General features: G+C 29.7%; 1 protein-coding gene across 3 annotated transcripts in view; it reads right to left on the bottom strand.

Annotated features, from left to right (window-relative positions):
• The window catches only part of LOC129960928 (uncharacterized), a 123,950-nt gene that overhangs the window by 83,219 nt on the left and 17,317 nt on the right, over positions 1–23,414 (bottom strand). For 2 of the 3 annotated variants that reach the window (XM_056074676.1, XM_056074675.1), the window contains exon 3: positions 20,121–20,231. The exons of the other annotated variant lie outside the window; for it this stretch is intronic. In XM_056074676.1, coding sequence (XP_055930651.1) covers positions 20,121–20,231 — 111 coding nt within the window. The remainder of the gene's footprint in view (positions 1–20,120; positions 20,232–23,414) is intronic. 3 annotated transcript variants of the gene reach the window in all.

Consider the following 23,414-nt stretch of genomic DNA (forward strand, 5'->3'; position numbering starts at 1 on the left):
AATTAAAAAACACCCGAAATTATTTAATTTTAAAAAGAAATCATAATTTTCTTAATGGGATTAACTCAGTCATCCTTAATTTGAAATTATAAAGCCCACTTAAAGTCTGTGAAGCATCTCTTTTAAAATTCAAATCATTGATAAATGTCCTACTTGAAGAAACTAGATAATTATGTATACCGTAAAGTATTTAAAATGCTTTGTGACTTGGCGAAACAAATATTGATATCTTGAGCTAGAGTCTATTTAAAATACTTAACATACGCCACATTCAATTGAAACATTTATTGTTATTTCATTATGTGTGAGAATGTATAGAACACCTACTATTCTTAAATGTATCCAAGTGTTTGTTAAACTTTAAATCAACTGCCATTACGCTTTCATTCTACATTTAAATATTTTAAAAAATTCCCCAGTTTAGATTGGACTCGACTTTTTAAACGAACAAGTTAATGATAAACCGTTATTCAGAGACATAGTGGTATTGTGTGTGCAGCGGTTAACAAATAAAACAAAATAATTCAACAAATTAAACAGAAAAATTTAATAGCGGCAGAAATTAATTTCTGCTCCGAGACATTATTAGTCCATCCATCCATCCATCCATCCATGCATGCATGCAGAAGCTTGTTCAGTCCACTACGCATCCCCTTTCAAGCCAATCATTAACTGTTATCCGGATTATGAACCATCCGCCCACTCTGTTAGCATAAAGACCTCCGCATGGAGGCGCTTGCTATTTTGAAAAGCGTGGGATGGGCGTAGTAGTTCTTAAAATAGAAATTCGAGTGGAGGCGAACTATGGTTGTAAAGATGATTTTTCTTTATATTCATTTACGCACTCGGGACCGACTCGGAAAATCGATAATGCTTGCGGAGAATCGGAAACATCTCGACACGGAATTCAAATATGCAAAGGGCTCCAAGGAATACATCTTTTAAGATGCAGAGGCGAGTTTCCTGCATTGTTGACAGAGGAGGGGGGGGGGGGGGTCGTAGAGCGATATGATGTTAATAAGGTTAAAGTGTGCATTTTATCCTGCCCACTAGAATTACTTAGTCTTGTTTCATTATTAAGAGCCATAAAAAAGCCTACTCTTGTTTAAAAAGTTTTACAATTTTTTTTTTTTTTTTTTTTTTTTTTGTTATCAGTAACGATACGCGATATTTCAATTTTTCGGGGCTTAAATACCATTTATAGCGTCATGGTATAAAATTCATTCTTCGTAGGCGTATTATCTTCAGACAACACGCCTACAAAGAAGATATTTTATTAAATGAAGAATTCTGTATTGCCAATTTTTCACATAACAGAAATGAAAAAAGAAACTGATTTTTCTCATATTGTTATGTTTATGCTCTGGAATTAATAAAATATGAATTCTTCACGAAGTCGGAATATTTCTTACTGTTTTGGAAAAGTTAAATACAGGCAATTTACTTCGAAAATGTTAGAATTTTTAGCAGTATGAATAATAATATATCTCACTTCTTGTAAAACCCCTCGTATATACACTTTACGATGTTTCCCTGGATACGATAATTATTAGGCAATTAGTTCACCAACTGGTATTCTCCGTAATAAATTAGAAGCGTTCTTATCTTCACTAGCGAGCACCCCACCTTTGTCACGTTAAATATGGGAATGCAGCTTTCGGCATGGTGAGTGCTTCTCGCCACCTTGATGGGTACAGAAATAATGTGGAGTTGGTTACCCCTTACCAATGGCATGACGAGCCTCCTATGGGAGGGTTTGTACCTTGACCGGTGATGGGCCTTAAGACTCGACTACAGTTACCACCAATGCTGTCGTAGGGCTCCGATCATTCGGATTCGATCAGAATCGATTCTGATTGTAATTACACAACAGAGAACGAAATATCACTCTAGAATTTACACCAGAATCAGCACCTCTTTTTCAAACTTCCACACCCCACAAACGGGAAAAATACGAAGCTGAGGCTCCAGTATCAAAATATTGCCGTTTTGATTGAATCTAAATACATTTTTATTTAATTGTGTATTACTCATTCTATTGCATTACTTTTAAATTTTGTCAACGTTCCAATGGAAGAATCGTTTTTATTTCGGTCAAAAATATAACAAATAGGGTTATCTGTATATGTTTTTGATTGAAGAATGTTTAAATGAATAATGAATCAAAGTAATAAAGGAGGAAAATAAAAAAAAAATTGTTGATTTTCCTCAAGATTCTAAACCAAACGTAATAAATCTTCAAAAGCATATTTCAGATAATATATGTTGAATTGGGCAAAAAATTATTGTCAAAGTTAGAGAAATACTAGTTATATAAACAAATGCGTTAGATCTGATTTTCAAAGAAATCCCTGGGTTTCTTGAAGGAAAAAATTTAAGTATCTCTAGAAAAATTGCCATTTTTTTTTATTATTTCCGATTCTGATGAATAAAGGACAGAATTTATTCGAAATACTTCAAGTTAATCCGACAAGAATTTGCTTAAACCGCCCACGAATATTCTTTGCAAAACTTTTCTCAGAAAAGACGAGATGAGGTTTCTGTTATTCTGAGAAGTACTTTGAAGAATTCAATGATTTTAACTTAATCAAATGCCGATTTAAAAGGACAATAGACATACTATTGCAATAATAGACATTATTTACAAAATTAGATGAAACGGACGTTGAGGATATCTACAAACACTTTATAAATATTAATGCAATAGCAGTAAATAAACGAATCGTACCTAAAGAAAATACAGTCACAGTACTGAAACCAATTTTATGCTAATAAGGGAAGTTCGAAAATACATTATTATGATTAGTAAATAATTCATAACTCTCAACTGAACTCAGCAGAAGTTATTACCGATTATATTTTAATTCAAACAACTGTTCTATATTTTGTTGAGACAACTGTTAACTGCCCCGTTATATTATTTAACAGCAACAGGATATACTTAAAGTTATCCTATTTAATAGAAGAAGAATGCGTTAAAGACTTTCAACGATGATCGGTGAGATACAAAGTTTTTGAACAACTAAGCCATGGATCACAAATAAGCCATATCACAATAAAGCTTCAACACAAAAGTTCATCTTAGTGTCAACATTGTATGTCGAAACATAACTCAAAATTTCCACAACCAGCTTATATTCCTAATCTCACCAAATGTGGCTTTTTCTTTCTCGAAGAAATAAATTTAGGGGCAAAGTTTCTTATGTTCCAAAGAGGCAGATAGGAAGGTATTTGGGGTTTAATGGTGAAAGAAATAGATATTGTTATACTTTACCAAACATATAAGATTAGACTATGTTTAAAAATATGAAATGTTTCAAATGTTTTCATTTTGATAAATAAAGTCCCGTTAACATTTAAATAATTTTCACATAATTATAAAAACCGAAAAAAAAATAGTTCAAGCGCAAAAAATGAAAAAAAAAAAAACTATACAAAGACGACGAAATTTGTCAAAAATTCAAAAAACAAAAATAGACAATGTATCCTTTGCTAGAAAAATAAAATCATTGTAAAAATTTAACTGAGCTTCGTTTTTGATATTTCTCACGTACAGTAAGTACTTAATGCATTACTGTATAGTGTTTTAAATCCACTTATCGTAAATGGTTTTTTTTTTTAAATTTTTATTTCAGAATTTCTCTATCCGGACATGTAGAGTTAACTGTGGTTTGTATTTACTGTTCGACGACAGCAGACAGTGGTGGACTGGATCTGAAAATATTGGTATTCTAGGGATAATACAGGTCCACTCTCATCTGCAGGGCTATCATACAATTTTTGTAAGATATAGGCAGAATTTTAAAAAATATATGAATTTAAACCAAAAATAAATATAATTTTGGCAATTCATATATAATTATAAATTTGGGTAAATGAACAGGAGAAGAATTCCCTCGAAAATATGGAAAAATAAGGCAAGTTTAAGTGAATGGTTCATAATAATTTTATATTTGATTTTTTTATTAACATAAACCTTGAAAATATTCTTTTCCGAGCACCGAGATGGATAGATCATCTAGTAACTAAATATAAGAATGAACCTCAATAAACTAATGTAATATGTTCCTAACATAAAAATTGTTATATATATTACTAATTATAGAACACACGTAATGTTCGTCTTAATGGAAATAAATGCCAAAAATTAAAACATTGTTTATGACTATAAAGCTTCATGAAGTTTTTACTGATTTTATAATATCTGGTTAATTTAAGGATTTTTAACCTAAATACCAGCGAGGATTTTCTTTAATATTTTTAAAGAATTCTTCTTACTATCAAATTTTAACAATTCAAAAGTGTAGAAGTTCCCTACATGCAGCTCTCTACAGAAGAATTGGTTGGTAGGTTGTTGGATTGTTCTTTATAGTGCAGAAGGCATTTTTGGAATACTATGCCAAGTATACTGTGAAGAAGTGGTAAGTATAGAAATAAAAAAGTGCATTTTCAAAATTCTGTATATAACAACCAGTCATAGCATAAAATCGAATGATAAAATTCCAAAACATGTAATAAACGAAGCAGATTTCAAAATAATACTATAAATGTATAAATACTAGTCTTAAAGTTTCCCGGAAATTATTTTTATATAATTAGACTTTGAATTGTAAAAAAAAAAAACCTGTAATGTTTGTAAAATTTAATATAAAAGTAGCTTTCATATTCTTTTCGATAATAGTGACAAATCTGTATAGTTTTTACAGGATATTTTTGAAGTATATAACACGCACAGGTGTATATAATCTATCGTAAAAAGGGTTGAAATTAACTATATAAATGTGCTGTATTTCGATCTTGTCATTGAGAAAAGGGGGTTGTTTTTTAATTGTTTCATACGGATCATTTATTACATCTTCAGTTACAGATGATGCATTTTATTGCTAGTAATGTGAATGAAATGATAGTCCACCGGCATGGATTCTTACTACGCCCAGCATTACAGGACAATTGATTCAGTTGACCATTTAGCCTGCAGTTAGTACTACATTTTGCAGTATAAATGACATAGCAACAAGTCAAACAGCTATCGCATTTTTGACGACTGTTTTTTTGGTTGGTTGACTAAGAAATCAACAGGACGGATGTAAATTTGTCAGGATTTTTACTTTCATTGACTGCTTTGATCATTTGTCCGTGTAACTGTTAAAGAAAATCAGAGTATTTTGTGTTACACAAAAATGTAGCGATTGCAAAGCAAAGAATGTATAGGAATGAATTTGTTTTGATTAAGCTTGTATTGACATAAGAAAAGAAACGACACTTTATTTCTAAAATCATTTTTTTAAAAGATACATTCGAAATATTTTATTGCCGGCGTCCTGGTCTAGGGGTGGCGCGTCTTCCCGGTGATCTGGGCGTCCCGGGTTCGAGTTCTGGTTGTTCTTTACCCTGTGTTCTATCTGTGAGGTGTGTGACAGAGCCAACCTGTAAAAAGGTTTGTGTAAGGTAGTGTGTGAGTGTCACCTTTATATGTGCAAGAAATCAGACTTTGTCCTCGTTGCTCAAGGGTCTGAGGGTAAACCCTCAGAAGCTACTGCACCCTCTTTTCCGTTGTAAAAGCGGACACGACGTCCAAGATTTTATTATATATCATTATAATTCCTAGACTAAAATCTGATTAATGGGTAACGCTAATCTAATAAAAGTATAGGCAGCTGCTGGCGCCACTCTTTTCCAATACAAGTATACCAAGAAGATTAACTTTGTTGTAGAAAAAATTAATTTAATTATGAAATATCCAATTTTTGTAACAAACATTTAAAGTTATTTCAACAGTAAAATATTAAAAATAATTTGACGGCAAAGGTAAATGTGTATGATATGGTGGTAGCTTAATGTCCACAATAAAATAATTTATCTAAGAACGCACAGAACTGGTTTAATGTGTTCACACCTAAATTATTCAAATTCAGTATTATAAATAAGAAATGTAATTTTTCCCTACTCCCAATTACTTCACGTCAGAATTATACAACTACAAATGCTTCTGAATTTTTAATGGCATATGGTGATGTCTTAATAAACACATGGCATATAAGATGTCTTAATAAAATGTTGATTAAATTAGAATTATCGATAGAATATTCATATTTACTACACTGAGAAAAACCAGTGCTTAAAATCAAGCAAAAAGCCTCATTTTTAAGTACATTCCAGCATACAATTCCAATAAAAAATTCTTAAAAATAAGTACATATTCTTAAAAAAATGTATATAGCGTAGCTAAAATCCAAGAATTGATTTCTCGTTTTGAGTATAAATTTACTGTTCGTTTCAGTATTCTGAGACGGCCGCTTTTCGACGATTCTTTCTCATTAAGGGGAGAGACGCGGAAGGATTAGCTCCTTTCCGGAATTTATCTTCATTCTTTGACCTTGATTTTCACCCTATTAGATGCTTTTTTTGTTCAATCTCCCCCCCCCCTCACGTGTATGTGAATATCGTGTCGTTTCTGTCTGTATTATTTTAATTCAAGCTGCGACTAATCCGAGTATATTTTATTGTTAAATGTAAACATCCCCTCCTTTTTCCTCTCCCCCCTATTTTGACGAATTAAACCCGTCATAACGCATGCGCAAAAGCGCGAAGAGTTTTAGAATCCGTTGTAAAAAATACTTATTTACGAGTAGTATAGACATTTAAATAATCTAGTCATAAATAAGTACATGGGAAAGGGGATTTTTAAGACATTAATTTTTCATATTCTTTAATTGACTTAAGCGACACATTTTTCAGTTAATAAAAGTTATTTGAAAATTCTTTTAATCAATTTTTATGCAAAATATGAAGACAAAAACCAAGGCACAAAACATTAATAATTTTTCTGAAAAGAAATATAATGCGAATTTTTTTCCTGGCTTTGAAAATTTTCATCGAAAAAATGCCGGAAAAAATAAGTGGCGTGACTGGTAGACAAGAAGCAATAAATTCTCATTGCTACTGCAATTCTTTCCAATTCTTGGGGACAGAAAATGATTAATAAATAATAATAATAATAATAAAGAAAACGTCGAGCAATGCCTAAAGCAGGTTCGAATGTTCCAGGCACCACTTGGTCAGTTTTTTTTTCGAAGGGGAGGAAGAAGACATCACAAAGTAGATTTCCTTTATTTGAAGATAAATTCCAGAATATAACATTTAATATATTTCTTATTTCCGATGCTATTACCGTCAGGATAAAGAACTTATACATTGATTCACATTTCCGTCGTCGTATTATCTGTATCTTGTATTAACGTTTAAAGCGGATGGCCTTCGCTGCTTATTTTTATCCTTATAAGGGAAAAAAAAAAAAAAAAACTGTAGATTCAAGTTACAGATAAAAAAATTCTTACTGAAATCGTATTTGGATGGTCGGATGACAGAAACGCAACAGTTTTTGGGAAAGGATGGAAGGTTTCTTACTTGGAGCTTTATCCAACATCTATACATCAAATATAAGTAATTGCTAAAAGGTTGTTTATTACATTTCCCCCTTCGTTTGTTTTCATTTAGTTATATTAACGTCCCTTTTATTAAAGCAACACTAAGGCTATTTTGGGACGGACCTCGTAATTTTGAACCGTGGTCAGATGACGATAACGACACCTGAGCTGGCACCTCCCTCACCACACTTCCACCCATACCAGTGGGAGGATGTTTGGCCCCGACGGATTTAATGTGCACCATACCCTCTCACACGACGGTTCTTCGGTGGAATCGGGTCTTGAACCTGAAACCATCCAGTTCCAAAACCATGACCTTACTACCAGGCCACCGCGACCCTATCTTTCCACCTTAAATTTTAACCGATTAAATTGTATGGGATATAAATTCTGTGAAACATGACAAGCAACCCAAGAAATTAGATTTTTTTTTTTTTTTTAGTTAATAATTCTTCCGTAGTCAGAATATTAGCCTTGCAACAAAATTTATATTCTGCGTTTGTACTTGCAGATAAAATTCGGGCATGCTATTTTGCCACTTTTTTTTCTATTTGCTCTTTAAACATTCTTTCCTTATATTTCCGAATGGGGAACTTCAATTCTGTCTTCTATGACAGATGACTAATTTAAAAAAAAATGATATAAAAATATTGTAATTCCTTTTTTAATAGTTTTGCTATTCGTAATTATTGTATAAATTTTACATAAAATAATATTTTTGTTAACAAAAGACAATTTTTGTTTTTTTATTCTTTTATATAGTGCATTTTTCATTAATATGTTATTTATTTAAAACTTTGTTATTTATAGCAACTGCGCATTAAATTATTTGGATAAGTTATAAAATGTTTGGGAAGATTGCTTCAGTTTAGCAGTCCTGAATCGAAATTATCTATAGATTGTATATATTTGTAAATTAATTAGTAATTAAAGAATTATTTTTTTATCTTTTGTGTCAGTTATATGTAGATTTCTTGTTTTTAAATAAGAAGTAACGATGAATTTAAATTTAGGGATTCAGTTTATTGTCATATTTAAATTCAAAAAAGAACGAATGATATGAAATGTTTTTCTAATAATGAATGCATGCGCTACCATCATAAATTAGCACAAACATTGAATAAGGAGGACACAATTGACTGTATAGTTAAAGATAATTTTAAGTTTCTTCAAATTTCCAGTTTTGAATTTCTAATTATTTTTGTATTTTATAATTAATTTTATTACTCAAATTACGTTTTTAAACTAAAAAAATTTCAATATTACATTTTACCGCCTGTCAGAATTACGGATAAACCCTTTTGATCAATTAGAATGTTCAATTCATTTGCATGAATTTTGCAACAAATTAATATTTCTCTGTCTTATTCACTCTAATTATGAATTTTAGATGAACTTATCATTGCTTTATTTTGAGGAATTGAAAATTACAAATTGCTAGTTTAAATTTATTTACATATAGAAATGCATCACAAAAAACATTCTAACAAAAATGGTTTTTAATTAGGAAATATTTTTACTAATAATCAATTTTTATAAACATTTATTTGATATAAATATTTATTCTCCGCACCTAAAATGATAGTAATGTTTTTATACTTTGATGAACAATTTAAATTTCATTTGTATAAGTTCTTTGACATCTCATTTGTTTGATCTCATTTCATTAAATTAGCGTGCTTTTCCTTCAATAGTCAAGTTTAATAATAAGAAATATTTTCACTTGTTTTCATTATAATTTAATTTTGCCATACTATTAAAACAACGATGATGTGAAAATTTGTTTCTAATATCAGAGAGCGGCACATTTCATTCTTTAATGTTTTTTTGGTCTTTTTTTTCTGTCATTGCCAGTCGTTCGATCGATACAATTCTTAGGGGAAGTCATACCACAGCTAGAATACTTCAAGCTGCTAAAATGTAAGATTTTCCCGTTTTCTCTATAATTTTTTATGCATATTATCAACTTTTATAATAAGTAGATTACTTGCTGGTGCGTTTTCTTTTTGGATGCTCATCATGTTGCAATTAAGAAATTTGATTAAAACGGCACCTTGATGCGCTATTACTGAATTGCTTGTTAATATTTCAAATAAACTCTTGTATCACCTTAATTCGTACCAACAGCAGATACCTAAATAACACCTGGTACGATTTAGGATTTGGTACAATTTAATAAAGAGTTTGGGTCTCAACAAAAATTTGGTAATTACGGTACTTTTATATAATTGCGATAGTATGTTCAAGAAAAATTATATTTTAATTTTCCTCTTATAGGTCCCAAAATGTTAAAACGAATCTACAGCAGGTAAAAACAAGAAGATATGGTTGAGGTGTTAAGCAGATTATGCAAGGATGAAATATGAATTAATGTTTCTCTTGGGTAATATAGAATTTATAAACCGACTCTCCGACATGAACTTCAAGGATTAAACTCGCACGTCAAATTTGGTTGACCTAAAGATCTGATCGAATAATTGGAACAAGATCTTGTTAAGCACATTCTTACATTAGAATAGTTTTTGGAGTGGAGCGGGATGGATTATAGTAACTGATCTAAGGAAGTTAAATTATCTGAAAAATATGAACTTCCATATCGTTTTAACCTGGAAAAACTAATTTCTGGAGAAAAATGATCTTATAAGTTCATGAAAGTTCATCCATCCTTATCTTTATGCACTCAAAAGCATCCCCAATGGCAAGTTTTAGAAATTTCAATAAAGAGCGAGTTTATGAATCCTTTGAAAAGTATGAAGCAGTACAAAATGAGCACAAATTTGTTGCTCATTAAATTTTCAGTGTTGATGAAACTGCTTTTCGACTGTTCACAAATTAACACAAATAATTAATGAGAAAGGAAACATTTGGAGAGAGAAACAAGTATTTATATAAGTGATGTCTGAACTGAAATAATTGAAGTAGGATAAGTTTCGTATGATTTAACTCACTTTTTTTTAGTACGATTTAAACAATACATGGTGCGATTTACGATGCATGTTTCTATACCCCTATTTTTTTTCCTTTTTTGTTTTTTAAATTTTTGTTTTCATAAAAAAATATATTTTTGAACTTATTTTATAAAAAAGAAAGTTTTATACTAAGGATTTGAAGGTAAAAAATTCTTTCTTTTTTAGATTTCTGATTAACTGGTAATTTCCTAAAGAGTACGGAACAACCTTCCGCTATAGCTCGACACCAAAGAAATGGTTAAAAATGTCAAATAATTATTATTTATAATCGTATTAACAATTAAATAGGTGGTTATTTCTAATTAAATGATTAATTAGTGAGAGTTATTTTGAATCTAAATTAGATAAATTTTGCATGCAACTCCATCTACAATTTTTACCACCAACTCTTCTTCCCCTGCAGCACCGAAGTTATATCGATTAAGAGAACTCCATGCCGGAGTTTAGGAATATTTTTTATTTCTCTGTCGACACAATTAATCCCCTTTTTTTAACTGCAAAAGGGGAGATATGACAGGATTTGTCATTGTCAGAAATAGAAGGGGGAAAAAAAACAGATAACGAACGTAATGACACAGTGTCAGGTTGCGAAGTTATCCTAAATTAGATTTTTCTTTTTACTTGTTCAAAGTAAAAGCGAAGCTCGAGCCCCAACGGTCCCCGCCCACCTCGGAGCTTAACAAGAAAAGGCAATTACAGCCTCTGGGCATTTACAGCTTCCCCGCTTGTAAGCTTAGAGTCACTTCCAAAAGCTTGACCGCTCTAAGCCCCAGAGAATGATCCGTTCTCTTGATCCCTAACAGACTAACCAATTATATGGCTAGCTACCCATCGAATTGATACACCAGGGACTACAATGCTTCACACGGCTAATGGGTTGCCACGTACAGCCAATAAGTGAGGATTTCGGCTGTCTATGAGAAGGAAAATGTACACAGAGCACTAACATCTTACAGTGAGCTCTCCTTCTAGCCGACGGGGGATGGAAGTGATTAGCTCAGAGCAGAAAGTGTGGGGGAGGGTAAACGCGAAGGGAGAAAGGATACCTAGGGATTGATACTAACCTCAAAGGGGATTAGGGATTCTACTCACCTAAAGAAGGTAGGACAGAATAATCTGTCAGAAAAGGGAATTAAGACAAAAATCAATTGAATAACGTCATATATATAATATTGTAATTTACACCTTGTATTATATGTATCACGCTATTACCCCTCAAAATAGATTTTAAATTCATTGAAATTTTGAAATTAGTTAATATTCTTAATAGATACAGTTTTTAATAGGATCCATCGAAATAAAAAAGAAAAAAAAATTCTAAGAGAAATAGTGAAAGCAAGCATAGTTATCGGTATTACACAGAAATAATCTCACGCATAATTAGAACTATTAATTAAATCATATATAAATTTGAAGGGATCCTTTATCTTTTATCAGGAGTAAGTAAATATTTAATAGTTACTGATTGGTTATCATTATCATGGGACATTTAATTCATCAAATGCTTTTTGAGCACAAAGAGTGCATCCAAAATTACGAATCATTGTTACGACATTATCGGTACGATGAATACATTGTTAAAAAATCTTTGTGATAATCGTATATTAAAGTATCAACATTTGTAAAACTTTCTTCTTTCGTTAACATGTATGCTGATAATTCACATCCCATGCATGTTAAACCCCGAACAAAAAATTTTTGAACTCTAATTGAACTCTAAAATTGTTGAAAATTACATGAAATATTTTAAAAACGAATGCAAAACCTGTGTTTAATTACTATGCTAGATGTTGCATCTTGAAATATTTGTAAATTTCGATCTGTAGAAATGTTATTAAAAACTATAGAAAGTGTTATTTTTACTATTTTGTAATTTAAGAACTATTACTTGCATTAATTATATCGTGTTATGAAAATAAAAAATGTATTGAAAATATTATTAATGTGAAAATATTTTCTACTTCCGTATCTTTATTGGCAAATATATTTTCAATGAGTTTTAAAAATGAATGATTTTTCTACTTTCTTCGAGCAGTTTCTTCAATAACAATAAGTAGAAACTTTGATTCAGCAAATCAAATCAACAAATGTTTTAAACTTTAAAAAAAATTCTGAATAGGGCGCGAAATATTCTTCCAGTTAAATGTTAAGAAAGTAAGTAAAGAAATGAATATAATTTCTCTGAAAAGAATATCACTATAATATTGATGTTATAAAAGCGGATAATGTGATAAACAATTTTTGTTACACTAAAATTCGTTTAAAATGAGAGCCTGTTGCACAATTTTTTAACATTCTTTAAAAAAATATTTTGTTAAATGTTGTTAATAATTTCGTAAATTACTTTTTTTTTTTAAAAATCGGCAAATTTAAATTAATAATTAAAAAATTTTTCAAAAGGATTTAGTGCCTGGTTTCGAAGTAGTAGATAATAAGAGACAATTTTTTAAAGGATTTTGTTTCTATATTATATTTTTTAGTAGTATGTACTTTTCAATAAATTTCTACAATAACATGCACATTATTTTTATGAGAATTGTAATAATTTTATTAACAACGGAAAATTAAATCTTGTAATTGAGTATGACCTTCTACAGTAGCACTTGAATAATTCGATGTTGAAGAAGTCACTATTGAACTTGGATTTATCCAAAAATATGAGTTAAGGAAAACTCACATTCAATTAAATGTTTCAATTCTTATGTTAAAAGGGCTCTGCAGATTAATTTTTAATGTTTTAAAGTTTTTTAAATAATTAAAAAACAAATAAAATAATGCTAATTAGAATTCAAAAAATCAAACAATCATTTTAATAAAATTACAGCTAACAGCACTTACAATTGTGCAATAAAACTTTCGTGTAAATACGGTGACTTATTTAACAATCAAAAACCATTAAACAATTCAGAAATAAAAAAAAAATTTAAAAATTTCACTTCGAATTAAGCAAAATAAATTCGAATTAACTCGATATTTGAGCAATTTAATAATATTAAATGCAAGAGACTAGAGAAAAATTAAAAATACTTAGAGTTAAAAATCATATTAGCCAAATTTTCTCTAATTCTAAAACATACTTCTTTCTGACATACTAAAAATTTTGAACGAGTAAAATTTTCTTAATATGTAAATATTTTACGTAGAATAGAGCACATATTAAAACTATAAGTTCTCTTTACATTTCTATTTATTTATTATTATTTGCACATTCATTAAATAGTTAAATAATTTCAAAACATTTTTTGGAAGTCTTACTGCTCTCTAAGATAAATTTCAATTAAATTTCTCAACTAAGCAAACCAAGGAACTCTGTATGATAGCAGGAAATAAAGAGAATTTTATTTAGCATTACTGAAATAAAAGCAAGTAAAGTTTTATTTAGAGCCATGCTAATTACCGCGTAAGACTTATTTTATATATGGTGTATGTTAACAATAATATTTCAGTGCCTTTTTGCGCATTGGTAACTTTTGATAACTGAAGGAAAAATTTAGCATTACTAACAAGCTTATTTCAGGTTAAGTAAAGGTTATTTTATGAAGTGAATTACAATTCAATACTATTCCTTTCGTTAGGATATAGCTTATTGATGTGGAGTAGCGACTCAAGTGTCACCTAATTACAGTTCGAAATTTTGAGGTCTGTATTACGATCGCGGAAACAGATGCTAATCCAATCAACCAAACAAACAAAATAACTTACAATTCTAATGCAGACTCTGTAATCGTTTATAGTTTAACTTTGTCTTTATGAAATTGAACATGTAGAACGCAAGAACATAAATCTCAAATGTGGAATTAATTTTAAAAATATCCCGAATCAAATTTCTTATATATGCATTTATGCAGCTGTATTGTAATTTGTAAATTCAATTTTCTTCTACTATTATTTCAAAAAACGAAATTTGGAAATTCAACTGCATTATTACACAGTTAGAATTAAAAAATGACTGGAAAGTTATATTATTGAAGGTTACTTCTAGAATTGTCAATGTCTTTGTACATTTTTAGTACAGATTATTTAACAACAACAACAACAACAAAAAAAAAAAAAAACTGTCTTGAAAGATTTTTGCAATAAAAGTAAAATGGTGTGACATAACTTTTATTGTAATAGTGCTTAGATTACAATTAATACCTTATTCAAATTTTTGTAAAAAGTAACATTAGCATTTGAACTATATTTTATATTACAAGAATATTGATAACAATTGAAAAAATAAACTGTTGAAAATCCTTCCCTTTATGTTATGCTGGAAAAGTCTGGCCTATATAGAAATCATATCCTACGTTAAGAAAACGAAATAGATCTGGAAAGCATATATCAAATTCAATATCTTCATATGCCTGATTAATTTGTTTCCTCCTAAAGGATTTTCTGACTTTGATAAACAAGGTTGATATCTCCTAACATACTCCATCCATATTGGCTGCTCTTCCACAGCAAACATTTCGCTTTGCTCTTTATGGACATTTGATCTCTGTTTACAGTGATCAGTTATCAAGCTCCATTTGCTTGATTCGCAGAATTCTTTTGGCTAGGAAAAATATGTCACTCAAGGTTGAATTAAAAAGGCAGAGCAGTACCAAAACTATTGTAATAATTTTTTTTAAAGTTTTCACTTTATTTAAATGAGCTTCATTAAACTAATTGTCATTAGAATTCTTTCCTAAGCTAATCCACAATCTAACAATAAAAATGTAAAATAAGAAAAGTATTACCTTTTCTGTGTCTTAATTTTTAAAATAATAGAGCCAACCCTCTTTCCGCGAAAACATTGCATAAAAAAAAAGAATGCCGTTTTACGTTCCTACTTAAACTTTTTAAGCTGCTTTATTTTCAGAATAAAGAAATTCAATTTATGTAAGAAAAGAAAAAGTTCGTTGTAAAAGCCATAATAATTACTATTGTATAAAATTTTTTATATTGCTATTTAATTCTTTTGCAATTACTTTTTTTTGTTTTCTCGTAAACTTTCTCAGACGAACCGAGTTTTAATTAAATCTTATAAAAAAAGCATGTGCAGAGAAAAAAGAATCGCTGCAAATTGAATCGGTCTTATTCGCACTGGCCTAATAGTTTCAAAAACCTATTAATTGCTATAAATACATTAGTCGCTGTTTCTAGGGGGAAATTACGGAACAAATTTTGGGAAGAAATTTTTTTTATCGAAAGTATAATTGCCTTTTCATAGGCCTAATCTTTCCTAGCAGAAAATCATTTTCAATCAGAAGCATTGATAATGTCGATGCATTCGATGAAAATGAGAATTATTTTCCTGTTAGAAGAAAGTATCTTAAGAAATTTTAACCAAATTAAAATGAATTTAATGTATATTAGAGAAGCCAAAAAAAAGATGTTTCAGATCACAAATTTGAGAAGCAGCAGTGACTATAAATTGTTTAAATTTATGTTAAATTAGAATTCAAAAATATGGTTACTATAAACATCACCAGAACATTTTTAATGAATTATCCTCATAGTGTTAAAATCAAAAGGTAAAAAATAGTAAATGGAATCTGTCTTCTTTACACAGATTTTAAAACAGAAAAAAAGAAGAAAAAAAAACAGAATTGAGTTTTAGTTAGTCTTATGTAATTACAATTTTGACTTTTGAATATTTATCATTTGAACTTGATGAGAAATTAAATTACACTAATGCCGTAAATATATGCAATGCAGTTGATATATTGAAATGAGGTTGCAGAGTAAGATTTTAAAATAACTAGACAGCTTAAATAAATCAAGAACAAGAAAAAATAATAAAAAATACTTTGGAAAAAAACTTCTTTATACCGACATTTAAAAATATCGCTATCCTTTTCTAGATTGCATAATATTTTCATCATCCCTCATATTATATTGAAATCAGAAGTGAAAATATTAAAATTTCCTCCGGATTTATTCTGTTCTTTTTAAATTTACATTTTCAATCTGATGAAAATTCATAAATTCTCTATTCTTTCTTCTTTTACCAATATCCACTACTCCCATCTAAAAACTCCCACGGAAATACTTCTCTCTCAAAGAACGTTCCAACAATCATTGCAACAATAATCCTATCTTTGTTGTATAATCCTATCATTTCTTTCGTTGACCTAACATGTTCTTAGAGATAAAAGAAATCGTGCTTTGGGCGCACTTTAAAGCTTCTCTTTTGATTCTAGTGATTCCAGGATTTACTTGCTAAATCCCCTTGCAAACAGTGTCCTGGGGAGCATCGTCGTGCGCGGAGACAAGATTTTCGAGCCCATTTCTTGGCAGAGTCGCGGAGACCTTCTGACCTCAAAATATTGATTCTTTCGCAGTGGCCATGTCTGCAATTCAGGTCAGATAATCATTTAAACTATAATCAACTACAAATTGGCTCCGACATCTTTCTCCTATCGAGTCACTGAACTCAAAATCGATTATCGTGCTGATTGCAATATCGATTGAGACTCAAGCCGAATTGTTGCAAGGATATGATAGGATCAAAAAGAATCTTATCTTCTTAGATTTAGAAATTGAGCAGAAAGGGAATATTGCATATTTTAATATCTTCTAGAGCAAATTTACAGCAATAAGATTGATGATATTTTTGGAAGAAAAAGTAACGATGGTGAGAATATATTTTGGCAACGAATGGGCTACGATTAAAAAAATTTTAATCTGCACTGAATCAAAATAAAAGCGTATTTCAACAAAAAAAAAGATATTTTAAATAATGCAGATGTATAGACTGCAGATGCAGACTTGGTGTATAAATTAATTTTTGAAGTTTTTGTGGATCAAATCAATCTGACTATAAAAAGTATTATGTGATAAATCATTATCTCAAAAAAAACCGCAGTAAAATTGAAAAAATTACAATGCAAAGATTTTTTTGTACAAAATGTATATGATATAATAGTGATGAAATTTCTTGATGCTATCATATGAAAAAACTAAATGAGTTAAAACAGTATTAAACACAATATCCTATACAATTTGCTTATGATGTCAGCAAAATAACCATACTGCAGTAGAAATATAAAATATACTATATTTTATATTCTAAATAAATTTCTCATTTATTAAGAACTTCAGACTGTAATTATATTATCTAAAAGACATCTTTTAAAATTTGCAACAGTTTTTTTCCTGTTTCTTTTCTAATTTTACAGCTCACAGAGTTTTTTCGTGCACTACTTAAAGTTATCTTCTATGAATACGAGATCATCAAGAATTTCTCACTATTAATTTCAGCACCCAACAACATTTTTTTTCTTTTCTAATTCATTACTAAGATCTTATTCCAAATTTAAATACATTTATGTTCGGCGAATTAAAGTATTTTCGATAAATTGATACCTTTATATATGTATTTTTCACTCATTCATGCATTTATTTTCAATTATTTAATGTATTTATATACACCTATTTTCGATTATTCTTTTTAAAGTATCTTGGATACTGTGAAATAAATGTTCGAGAATTATTTTTTGTCGCTCTTTCACGACTGTGTCGATAAGTCTATTTATGCATGCAAAGAATGAAAGTAAATTTTTATCTATAATCTCAGTACAATTGCAATAAATAAATATCTTACAATAAAAATAAAAAACGCAGTTAAATCACAAAAAGAACTTTCGAGCAAACATTACGACCCATACCAAACATATATATATATGAAAAAAATTCCCTCTTATGCATCTGCGACTTATTTACATAATGAATTTCTTTTTATTCCCCGCCGAACAACAAATAAGATATTTTTTTCCATGTAACAAAAGCGTTCGGAAGCTCAGAAAATGATTCCGATTTCTTTTATGCACATTTGTTATAAGACCCGGCGAGACTCGATTGTTAAATGTTACCAGCGTTAGATTCTCGGATGTATTGATTTTCTGGAGAAAATGTTCTCGCGTAGGATTTGGTTTCATTCTGATTCCTTCGTCGGAAAGCATTTGTGCTGCTCTTTCAATGCGTCGTTTAAAAATGTGTTTAATATGAAAAACTTGAGTTATAGCACATACGAAGTCTATTAGATAGATTCGAAGGACATGAGACAAATAATCTGCATATTAATACATAAGATATGATATGCCTCGTTATATCGAAAGAAAAAAGTTCTTGCAAAGGAAATTGAAACCAAGTACAACCCAGCATATATAATAATCTAGTATTTGCCAACGATGCACGAAATTTCATGCATGATTTTATATTAATCATGTAAAAAATTTACCTAAATACTATTTTTATTATATAATGCAAAAGAATGTAATAAATATAGTTGTTTTCTACTATCTTTTTAATTTCTTCTAGACTATTTACCCAGATCTTTGAATCAAAATATTTCGTAATATAAAATTGCAAGAAGTATTTCATCTGTGAGATCATAGGCTCAATATCAAGACAGAGCGAAAAATAAATTTGATATACAAAGGATATTTTTATTTTCTTTGAATCATATATAATTTCTCATGATATCCGTGTAAGAGGTTAATAAACGAACCTACTTTTAGTACATGGCAAATATTCATATATAAATTAGCCTTCTTTATTTTATTTGGATTCTCTTTTTTATATTAAATTTCGAATACTGAAATTTTTTAATTTATTCACGGTTGTTTTTTTATCCATAAAAATATTTTGAATTATGTCAAAAGAACAAGAAAAATTTAATTTCTTTTTATTAGAAATTTTATTCTAATTTGAAAAATGTAGGATCATACTAAATTTGAGACTTTATGGCAAACGTATTGAATAGTAAATGTTTGATTTTTAAATGAATATCATTGATTTTAAGAAATATTGAATTAGCAAGGGAATGCGAATTACTAATGTTCTCAAAGTAAGGATTTTTTGCTAAACTAAAACTCAAATTATAATCACAAATTATTTTCTATATATTAAAGCTTTCATTTCACATATACCTATAAACACAAAATTTAATTATTATAATTGGAATCTGTTTAATCTTTATAGAATCATGGAATTTATTTCAGGATGGAATTTAAACTTGTGATTATTCCTTATGCTGAATGAGTGTGTTACTATAAAAAGTCATTTAAGCTCTTAGCCTAATTAAAGAACTGGAAGAAAGTCCAGTTCTGAAATTCGGTTAAAATTTTGTCATATGCAAATCTGAAAGCGATGAAAGAGTCGGCAAAATACAACCGTTGGAACTTAATTATTCTAATAAAACCACTATACAGTTTTTCATTTATATACATAGAAGTAGGCTTATATTTTTGAAATTAATAACCACAATATAGTTGGCAAGTATAAACAAAATATTTTTAAATGAACAAGATAGTAAGATATTTTCCATTTTGTCTTGCATATCAATTTATTTTGAACAAATAACAACAAGAACTACTGGTGTGCTTTGCCTTACAAATAGTTCATAGTTCTTAAATTAATTTTGCTCTACTAACTCTAAGCCTGGGGGAAAGCATATTTATTAATCCTTCATATAAAAATTGAACCTTTTCAATAAAATAGACTTACTTTGTCTATTTTATTTATATCTCCTCGATAATGTTTAAATCCACGAAGAATTAAATAAATATTGTTGAATGTTTTTCAATTCTTTTATTTTCGCTATCTAATTGCAAAATAAGGTTAAAAAAAGCAATGATAAATGCGGCCGAATTTTGAGAAATTAAGTGGCGGCTCTATTTCTACAAACTATGAGACGACATAGAAGGGTGGGGAGAGGTAGGGAGGATGTAAGGAGGGATGGCGTAAGCATCCATACCTCAGATCGGCCTCGAGTCGTCCAGTGCGATGGTTAAATTGATTGCCATCTTTTGTAGATGAAGTACTATCAGTCCCTGCCTCGGGCACCGATTCCAATTTACCGCAGGAACTAAAAGGAATTAAACTCGATTAGCTTTTCAGTTCCAAGCCACAGCAAATCGAGAAACAAAAATAGCTTATATTAATCCAAATGGCCATTTAATTCGTTTTCATTTTTCAAGCGCGTTTATTGCTGTGTTTCGACTCTTCAGAAGGATCATGGACTTTATTTCAATACGAAGTTAAGGCGTGAGTTAAGACAAAATATTACCTAATTATTTGGAAACTAATTACTTTAATTCAATCATTTTGAAATATTTAAATTTGAATAGATAATTTTGAGATATCATTCAATTGATTCATTCATTCAATTTTTTTAAAATTAAAAACAAAATATCTACTGAATCTCATTTTGATTCAATAGAGATTTTAACTATTTGTTCCTAGAAAATGTTTGTTCTAAAAGCAATTGGAATCAGGCCTAGGTCGAAGCTTTTGAATGGAAATTGGTTTGAAATGAGAATATATTTAAGATATCTATTTAGAAGGGAAATCATACATTTTGATTACGTAGTATTTTAAACTGGTTATTTCGCTTAAGTGCGGAAAAGGTGAGCAATTATTATCGTATTTTAATTAAATGATTTTGTTTCTAATAAACTGTTTCTGATCAATGACTGATATTTGATAATTTTTTTTAAATATTTATATTAATTTTAATAAAAATGAAAATTTTTTGTTAAGTTTTAAATAATCATGTGCCTATGATGGATTATAAGAAGAATCAGGGATTACTAAAATTCCATTTTCATCTTTAGATTTACTAGTTATTGTAACTGCTGTATTCCACTCTGTCAAAGAAACAAAGAAAAATTGAAGTCGAAATTTAAAAAAAAAAAAATCCAATCCATATTTCTTATATCAGTTTTTAAAAATCTTCCTTTATCGTACAGTTACTCTGTTGTTGTTTCTTATGGCACTTGCCATGGACAAGCCCGCTGTTCAAAGACAGCCGATTCAAGCCAAAGGGGGAGCGCCTCTTGTTTTTATCGTAAAGCCAACTTGGGCCAAGAGTACGACTTGACTACTCACGCATCACTCATTCGCTTGCACAACCCCTTTTTACAGGAGGGCACATTCACACATCTCACAGATAGAACAGGAAGAACAACCATGCCCAAACTGGGACTCGAACCCGGGACGCCCAGATCACGGGGAAGATGTGCTGCCCCTATACCAGGACGCCGGCACAGTTACTCTTGAGATGAATTGGGTCATAAAATTAATGCCATTCACATTAGCTTTCTGTATATAAAATAATCACATGAATAAGCATAGTTTTAAAATGCAGATTTTAACTTTTCTCTATTTGCTCTTTTTTTATAGTCTCTAGGACCATTATACTTTCACCTTTTGCAACATTAAAAGAATATCAACAAAAGCACGAAACTCATGAGTCTAGTTATATTTACGTCCCGTTTTAAATCAACACTAGGACTGTTTTGGGACAGATCCCATAATATTAAACCGCAGTCAGATGACGAGGGCGACACCTGAGTGGGCACTCCCAATATAAACTTCCACACCACACCAACTGGAGGACATTTGATCCCGATGGATTTAGCGTGCACCAGACCCGCTTACACAACGGTTCTACGGTGGAATCGGGTCTCGAGCCTGAAACCCTCCGGTTCCGAAGCCGAGAGCTTACCACCAGGCCACCGCGGTCCACGAAATCCTTTTGAGAACCTAAATAAAAGTAAAGACTAGTCATTTTTTCAGAGTATAAAGATTTTTTAAACCAAATTCTTGCATTTTAATTTGATTCCCCTTGTTTTCATCCATCATGGTTCAACTTAATATCTATATTAATATTACTAAATGTAAAATTAACGTAAATAGTTTTTAAATAAGTAATAGATTAGAAATAATCTCAGAAGTTTCCTTTTTTTAGACATGTTTTTGAATTTTTTTTTCAGTAAATTTCACATTTTTATATGTTTTTCCTTTGATATCAAAAATTATAATTGTAGTGCTTTTAGATGAATTGATTCTACGGCTTTCTGCAACATTCATAAACGACCAAATAGGAAAAATTGTCTCCGGAGAAAGCTAAAACATTACTACATCTTAGCAATTACTACAAAGATTAGCAATTATCTAATTACTATAAAAATAAAAAATTCAGATTTTTTTTTTTTTTTTTTCATATTTTATTTAAAAGTTACGTTAACAAAGTATATATCTCACTTTTGTATTTAATTGCTCATCTTGTTGCATATCCACAGCTTAAGACAGCAAACTATGACATATTAGATAAGATATATGATGTTAAATTTATCACGTGACTATGATGCGATATAAATTAACTCCAAAATTTCCAAATGCTGACATTACTGAACAAAAGGATTATTTAATAACAATTCGAAAAAATGAAAAGTGTTAAGTTTAAAAAATAATTTAAATGAAACGTTATAAGTTAATTTATTAAAAATTCAATTAAAACATTATATATTATAACTTAGTTTTGCTTCTGGGTTTTAAAGATTTTTTTTTTGGCGCAAGAGCCATTTTTTGCTAAATTGTGCAATAATAACTTAATACGTTCTTTTAAGAAAAAAATATTAATGAACAAATAATTCACAGATAAATTATTTGTTGAAATTAACAAGCGCACATTTATTTTGCAAAGCTACCAATGGATCTGCAAAAACACCCTTGTAAAGAACTAATAAATTTTTTTTTGTGATAAACTCCTGCTCGTAAATAAAAACTGACTTACGAGTGATTTTATGGTCAAAAATGCTGTTTTCGGTGAACAGGGTGAATAAGGAAATGTTTGTAACGCAACAGTGGAAGATTCAAGAATCATTTGAAAGAACGATTTTTTTTCTCAGAATTTAAATATTTATTAGTGGTTGCGTGTGGTTCATATGTTATATTCTTTTCAAGGCCTTATTAATATATCATTTTTAATTTTTTAGTTTGAGGGTAACTATTCATTACCTTTTAATAGGAAGCGTTTATTATACACATTTCTTTAACTTATCTTCTTCTATATCTGTAAAGGTGGAATTTTGAATCAAATTTTCACTCAATACTTGTGCAAAATTTTAGATGTCAAGCGACCACGTATGTATTCTTTATGACAGTATACCATAATATTTTCAGAACTTCATTATTTAAAAATTTAATATAAGTAAATTTTAATTTCGTACACCGTTTGAAAATATATTTTTAAAAAATAATATTC

Source organism: Argiope bruennichi, chromosome X2, assembly GCF_947563725.1.
Source record: "Argiope bruennichi chromosome X2, qqArgBrue1.1, whole genome shotgun sequence".
NCBI lineage: Eukaryota > Metazoa > Arthropoda > Arachnida > Araneae > Araneidae > Argiope > Argiope bruennichi.